Source organism: Melanostigma gelatinosum (assembly GCF_949748355.1).
Source record: "Melanostigma gelatinosum genome assembly, chromosome: 1".
Lineage (NCBI taxonomy): Eukaryota > Metazoa > Chordata > Actinopteri > Perciformes > Zoarcidae > Melanostigma > Melanostigma gelatinosum.
The window spans coordinates 30295844-30304144 of NC_136634.1; the positions used below are offsets into that span (position 1 = coordinate 30295844).

Consider the following 8301-nt stretch of genomic DNA (forward strand, 5'->3'; position numbering starts at 1 on the left):
CAAAATTTGACTACCTCGAAGATGAACACATCCTGCGAGTGTGAGATAAACGGTAGTAAATGGTGAAAGTTTATCCATCCACTGATAAAGACCATCTGGTTGAAACGAGTTGGTGGTTGAAACAAGATTTTTTGCATCGCTATCAAAGTCAAAATTAGGGATTGAATAATAATATAATGTTTCAATAGTGTTGCCAGTAAAATACCTGTGTTTCATCCCAAGTTCATGATACCAAAGCAATGCTTTCTCCCCCCCCAATACCTTAGTTCAGAGTATGCAAAGCTGCATACTCTGAACTAATGATATAATAACATATAATATGAAAGCCATGGCTGTCAAACATACGGCCCGTGGGTCACAACAGGCCCACAGGCGAATGATACGAGAACTTGAGAAGATAAATGAATGGTCGGCAGGATTGAGAGATCAGAGAGACGTGTCATGGCTGCTCATCGACTGTTCTGTAAAACCGAGTTCATTAACTGTGAACATTTTGCAGTGTACCTATTGACACTCAAAGAGAGGGAAGCATTCAAAGTTGATGTCATTTCTTGGTTGTTATGCAATGGTTTTACTTGGAATCAAACTGGGCCCATGAACTACAGTGAGTTTGACACGTCCCAGTTTGGAATGAATTTCTTTCTTTCTTCAAAAAGCAAGTTAACATTCTATGTTACTCTTCATAACTCAAAGCTACAGGCTTTACTCACCAAGTATTGAGGCCGATACCAATTTAATGAAAGTCTTATGAGTGTCAGAGTAGGGTTGTCAAAAATAAATATATGAAATAATATTTTCTCCGACAGCGAGTTGACACATCCACAAATGATGTATCTTTCAATAAAATCTACATTTTAAGCCCTCAATGGTGCGTGGTATCGAAAATGGTATCGAATATCGATATTTTTCGAGGTATTATAGTCAAAGTAAGAAAATTCCAGGATTGTGGCAAAAATACGTTGGCGCGAAGCAACACTGTCATGTACAGGACTCTGAATGCACCACGGGAACCACTTATCAATATATGAATTATTACTCAGGCACTCAAGTAAAACACTTCTTTAGCGCAGGGCAGCAGTTTGGGAAGGACAATGTCCAGTATTTATTATCACCAGCATATTTCATACAACAGAAACAGAGAAAGGTGTCACCGTGGACAGAGGTCTCTACTGACATGGAGACACAAGTTTGTAGTTCTCACAAGAAAGCAGCATTTTAAAGATCAGACGCCGTGGTGTAGACTTCACACCATTTATGAAAAAACGCACCATTTACTGGGTGATCTGACAGTCCACACACACACACACACACAGCTGTGATGTTTGCCCTGCAGTGGTTTTGACACCGCTGTGGTGTTTCTGGCCAATGGGTGTGAAGCGTGCGTACATGTGGTCACCTCAGTGCCAAACGTGGGACATCATTATTATTTGTTCAGGACTAAACGAGAGCGAGAGTTTTCTGCACACTCACTGTGAATACTGTAGTTTGACTTTTTTGTTATTCTGTATGTGTATTGGCAATAATGTGGTGTTTCAATACATATCCTTACACAGGGGCTATGATTCAATTCATTACGATACTGTAAGCAATGCAATTTTTATTTTGTTAAATCAAATTTTAGGAAAACTGCATAAAAAGAACAGTGTGATGTACATTTGCATTTATCACAGTCCATCCGACATCTTAGCCCTACTCTGTGTGCAACCTGAGAAAAGGAAATAACATTCTACAGCAATCAAAATACATACAGTCAATTAAGTTATTTTCCCCCCAAAACATGTTGATTTCAAAATCTCATCAATCACAAAACATAATATCACCATACTCAAGAGAGATTTTCTTCCACCACTATTATTCTGTTGACATCTGTATAATCACTTCTGGTTCCCTCATCCAGAAGTCAGTTCTTTTTTAAATGGGTTTTTGTGTAGATGATGAAAATAAGGTCTTTAGTTCAAACAAGCTGAAGAGATTCAATGTTCTTTTGTTCTACAACATACAATTAATCAGTAAATACACCACTCGTAATTTGTTTTTTGTAAAATGGTGACGCTTTTATATTTTGTTTAAAGAGGCGGCTGCTAACGAGTGGCTAAATGAGACTACAAAACGTCACCATGGTGAACACGCCTTTAGCTTAGTGGTGACGTCATGTGACCGTATTGTTGGTATTTTTTATAGGCTAACATTAGCTTTTTACTTTTGCCGACAGCAGTCATGCTTTAAAAGCCATAAACATTGGTGATCATTGTGAAGATGATCTTGCTGAACAAAAACGTGTAAGTATCATAAACGTTTGTTCCCCACAAAGCGCATTTTCTACAAAAATCGAATTGAAGAATCCCATTCGCTTTTTGTTGAGGGAAGCAGTGTGATGCTCACTTCCTGCTTAGCCTACAAAAAGTAGGTTAGTTACAAGGTAGGTTAGGGTCAAAGGTCGGAGGGTGTTTTTTTATGTACAGGTAATAACGCCCCTAAGAAACATTTGTGATGAGTGATATTGGGCTACATAAATAAAAGTGATCTGACTGAAGGTCCTCTGTGTCGTAACGTTCTGAATAGAGGTAGGAGGTGGTACAAAGTTCACTCCTGCTATTGTAAGTAGTTGCTTCCATTGGTTATCATGATGCTTTTGTAAATCAGTTATTTTGGTGTTGACCCTTGACCCTGATAGAGACAGAATGTTTGGTGACATGTTTTGACTGGAGTAAAAGTTGGGCAAAACTTACTTGAGTCAACGATTGTTTTTTGCACTTATGATATGTTACGTGTTGGTTATGATGCATTGTTGAGCAGGATTACTGTTCTGTAATAAATGCATTTGTTCAGTGGACGTGATGTTCACACTATTCGGGAATATAGGGCTGTCACTTTAAGAGATTATACAAAATGATCTGAATGCACACAGCCTTACAAATCAAACAATAATTTTAATTTATAAACTGCATGAAATGAACAAAACCACAAAGAAATATCGGAATAAAGAACGGGTAAAGGAGGACTCAGAAGCCGACCGACCACACATTCAGTGCCAAATTTTGACATGATGCAGTTTTCCAACATAAATAGTTTGCCCCTAAAAAAATACTGAAAAAATACTACGGGCAGTACAAAGATAAAATGATATTCAACATTTTTTTAAGTAGCACCTCGCTCCAATACCCACAGACCCAGTGGATACATTTCCTTTGTTTTTTAAATACTTAATTTACAGCACAAGACAAAACTCACACCATCTTTAACAACATCAAACCTAAATTTGGATGTATATTTAGTTTGGATGTCTTATTGATTGTCATTTCTACCATTTAAACATTTCGAAATAAACCATTTAATCTCCAGAGAATTGCACCCTTTGGGACCTTTGGGACTCTTTACCAACCGTGTTTACCTGGTTCAGAGAGGGTTATAATCAGGAGGCAGGCTTATAAATGTGTCTCAGGGGAGGTCAAAGTGACATTTAAAGGCAAGAATCAAACGTGAGCATAACATTCAGTCGCTGAGGGAAAACTCACTGTATATATTAGATTTTCATCACCAGATCTGGACTTGAGGTTAATATGCATATTTTACTGGACTAGTTTATAGGTCTGTGTGCGTGTTTATTTATATTTATATATATATATATATATATATCAGAGCATAACATATCAAGCTTTAGTTTTAAGATGAAAGCAGACAAACACGAGCTAGCTAATGCCTTGCATCCATATGAGAGGAAGGTAAGCTCCGCCTCTGACTGGGCACTTCAAGATAAAATAATAAAAACCACAAATTAGCCGCTGGGGAAAGTACGACTTGTAAAAGACCTTGACCCGGAGTGGAAAAAACGTTTTTTAGCGTGTCCGGCAGCGTTTTCTTCCCGCAAAAATAAGACATTCCGGCTTTCTTTTTTCACGATCAAAGCAGAAAGTCTGCGTGACACCCGACACCGAGCAGGAAAGGCTCGCGCTGCCGAGGCCCGAGAAAAATAGCCCAGGCTCGGCTTCAAACTTCATTTATGCTCCGACACATTTAAACTCGTCAACCGCACTGGTCCTGACAAAGCGCGAGAGGCTGTTTGGCTACACTGGGCTTTCTCCTCCGGTGTGTCGCGCGCACCTATGCAAAAGTTTCGAGACTTTTCATTGCAACTACTATGTTGTTGTACCCTTGGGACACACAAAAACCTCAACTTTCAGAACAGGGAATCACAGCTAGCGCTGTGGCTCGACTCAATGCGGGAGCGTTAGAGGGGAACGAGGCGCACGGATACAACAGCGTGTTAACGACGGTGTTCTGAACGCGCCTTTCTCCCGGTGGCTCCGCGGTCCTTGTTCCCTGCGGATCCATGTTGTGAACAAAAAAAGTCAACGTACCGTCAACCGCCGACAGCAGGCAACTCCACAGCAGCAACACCACCAGCCGACCGCCCATTTCAAGTCCTCTACCCGTTAAATCCATAACTCCCGTTCCATTGTTGGGTGATTTACTCCTTAATTAAGTTGTAAAGACGTCCGCTTTTCTGGGTGTACATGTGCACGCACGGGCCAGTATTCCGTTGACCCACTAAATATGTGTCTGCACGCGTTAGTGTGCGCTCCTCTGTGCACCCCTCTGTCGACAACACTTTTTTCTCTGTTAAGGGGCTCGCGCTACTTGCTTTATACTTTGGACTGTCGAGCTCGCGCACGGATAGAAAGGGCAGGCGGACGTGGTGTGACGTCATCCGACACGAGGCAGCAAGATTTATTTATTTGTATTCACTAATTTGACTTTTGTGTTATTGTTATAACTGTGTGAAACGTATTTACTTTATAATTTGTTGTATAATATTTTTGGGGAAATGTATGTATGCAAAAATATGCAAACCATAGATTATCTTATGATATATATGTTACATTTCCAGAAGATAAATCTGAACATTGGATAAAGCCATGGTTTCAAAATCTTGTTTCATGTTAACATATTAGGGTCAAAGGTTTTTAACAGAAGGAATTTTGAATATCAAATGTATCATAACAATGTTGAGAGTTGATTACTTTTATTGAGGCAATTCTTTATTATTTTTGAAGACCAAGTTATCTGGAATGTTATGTTTGAAGATGCAAATGAGGCATTCTATGGTAACTCTTGGTAAGTTTAGCAGAAATCTACAGATAATAGACACTAAATGTGTATTTTGGATGTTTTCTTTCCACTAGTCTGAAAGAAGATATGGAAGCAAAGTAATCCAAAATCTTAAAAATGACCAGTGCATAAAAAGCAATGGTTTTGCCTCTAGTGTCTCCCCTTGAAACAGAAATGTATTCCTTGTCCATGTTATTCTGAAATACGATTTCAAGTAATAGGTTAGCCCCCCTTGACAAAAAAAGATTTTACACAATTTAGCGTGAAACAAAGGAAATAACCAGTTCAGCTATTGTGTAAAGTTGGGACACAAAAGAATCAGAGGCTCTTCAACCAAAAAAATACAAAACGAAAACAATCTGTCAAACAACTCCTTACGATGAAATTGATAATTGTGCCCGTCATAACTTTAATTTAACAAAATAATTTTAATAAAAACAGATTTTTAAATATACAGCTAAATAACGCCCTTAGACAAAGGTAAACAATGAAAACAGCTAGTATACACATCACTAACCAGACTAAAAGGTAAGTTGCACTTCAATGCATAGGTAACTAAAGTAAAAGTTCATATTTGCCTGCCCTCCCTTTTGGTATGGATGTGTTTCAAAACATCTAAGAAAAGAAAAAGAAAAAATGTTCATACACAGTCTGCAATCATTTGATTTACATGATGAGTAGGTCGTCACAACGATTGCAAAAGGAGAATACGGAGTGAAAGGGAACTGAAAACCCTTGAGGTAATCCTTTATAGTTATAACAAGACTAGCTTATAGTTTGCATATTGTCATAATATATCAGTGCCTAATACAATTTAAAGTGCTGCACAGGTTATTCAAAATCAAAACTAAATAAACAATTGCTTAGTGTTTCCCTCTCTGCGATATGTCAAATCCAAGAAGCCACTTTAACAAAAACAGTTTGTCTCTCTGCCCAAGGACAGAAAGCCTTTGGAGCAAAATATTCAGCATCTTCTCCAATATATTAACTAAAGCCAGATTCAGAACTGAATACGCTGCACCAGAGGCATTTATACGGCTTAATCAAAACAATGACTTAGTGTCTCAAAAATAATCAAAGATATCCATCACATTTTCACAAATGGGCTTCTATACTCTTGCTTCTGTTGCTTTGGTTTAATGGATGATGAAAGCAGATACTAAGTCATTATTTTGAGATACTAAGTCATTATTTTGAGATACTAAGTCATTATTTTGAGATACTAAGTCATTATTTTAAGATACTAAGTCATTATTTTGAGATACTAAGTCATTATTTTAAGATACTAAGTCATTATTTTGAGATACTAAGTCATTATCTTGAGATACTAAGTCATTATTTTAAGATACTAAGTCATTATTTTGAGATACTAAGTCATTATCTTGAGATACTAAGTCATTATTTTAAGATACTAAGTCATTATTTTGAGATACTAAGTCATTATTTTAAGATACTAAGTCATTATTTTGAGATACTAAGTCATTATTTTAAGATACTAAGTCATTATTTTAAGATACTAAGTCATTATTTTGAGCTAATGAGACATTTTGAGATACAAACGCATTCATTTGAGATACTAAGTCATTATTTTGAGATACTAAGTCATTATTTTGAGATACTAAGTCATTATCTTGAGATATTAAGTCATTATTTTAAGATACTAAGTCATTATTTTGAGATACTAAGTCATTATTTTAAGATACTAAGTCATTATTTTGAGCTAATGAGACATTTTGAGATACAAACGCATTCATTTGGGGTACTTAGTCATTATTTTGGGATATTTAGACATTATTTTGAGATACTACGTAATTATTTGATCAATTTATTAACTTGGTATCTTAAAATAATGACTTAATATCTCAAAATAATGAATTAGTATCTCAAAATAATGTCTTAGTCAATCACATTTTCAGAAATGGGCTTCTACACACTTGCTTCTGTAGCTTTGGTTCAATGGAAGCCCATTTCCATAAATCTGATGAAAGCTTCTCATTATTTTTAGTTTCTAACTTTCTATTTTGAGATAGTTTCTCATTATAGGTTCTTACAGCATAGTTGTATCACAACGTCAGGAATGGGCTTCCATAGTACAGTAGCTGTGTCCTTCGTGAAACCTAGCCTGCCCTATAGACCGTTGCACCTCACAGAAGTGTTGTACTACCAGCAGGTTGCAGCTTCAGCGCAACAATAGTTGCTACTCAGTGGAAACAGCCTGCACATGATGCGTGGCGTTTCACTGTTTTGGACACATTTAAATTCAGATGTTAGAGCATACACCGCCAAACACAGTGCAATCTCAACCTGTTAGATAATGCCAGAGGAAGCACCTGTAGATGTTGGAGGGTTCTCTTGTCTTCTAGTGTTGAGTTTTAACTGGCATCACACAGCAACCAGCTCAAACTGTTTTTGCTGAAGTGAATCCTAAATCAGCTTTGTTTAGTGTTCATGTTTGTCTTCCTTTATTGTGACCAGATAACTCTCCCCTGAAAGGCTATGTGGTGTACTTTTGCCAATCTGTGGCCTTGTTGTTATGGCTCTTCTAAATTAGTTTTGCTGGACCAAAACAGAACCATGAAAAACAATATCACGCTTGAGTAGCTACAAGCTGTTTCTTTTTGGTTGTGGCTTTGCCTTTTAGGTCCAATTAAATCATTTACTTTCTCCCTGAGAGTTATCAGAGAAGAGAAATATGGATTTCATGTCTTGAAGTGCCCTTGAGTCTGAGGGGTTAAAGAGCCGATCCAGACCTTTGTCATGCCCTATCTCAGCGGTTCCCAAACTTTTTAGGCCATGCACCTCCTTCTACATCCAGACCGGGTTCACGCACCCCCAATCCCCCCCCCCCCCCCCCCCACACACCTTTAAAAAAAAAAGCAACAGAGCCGCATAAAAATCGGACTAATAAGAGAACAGTTTGCTCGCGCGTGGCGTTTGTTTACAAGATAAAAAACACAAAAAATTCTTCCTGCACCGTGCCTTCTGAAAGGTAACGGACGTACACCAGACGATTGGCCAGATTGGCCACATCTGTAGGCTCGTCTACTTGCAGAGAGTAAAACTCACTCTTCTTCACGCGACCGACTAATGTAGCCAGGATGTCTTCGGACAAAGCATCGATGCGCGCGACAGTGTTGTTGGACACTCTCTCTCCAATCATACATTCCACCATCTCTTTAACATCTTGTTCCC

General features: G+C 38.0%; 1 protein-coding gene across 2 annotated transcripts in view; it reads right to left on the reverse strand.

The window, feature by feature from the left end:
• lrp5 (low density lipoprotein receptor-related protein 5) overlaps nucleotides 1–4581 on the reverse strand; it is a 73929-nt gene extending 69348 nt beyond the window's left edge. For both annotated transcript variants that reach the window (XM_079274978.1, XM_079274977.1), the window contains exon 1: nucleotides 4359–4581. In XM_079274978.1, the coding sequence (XP_079131104.1) occupies nucleotides 4359–4443 (85 nt within the window). In that variant the 5' untranslated portion in view covers nucleotides 4444–4581. The remainder of the gene's footprint in view (nucleotides 1–4358) is intronic.
• Nucleotides 4582–8301: the final 3720 nt, after the last annotated feature.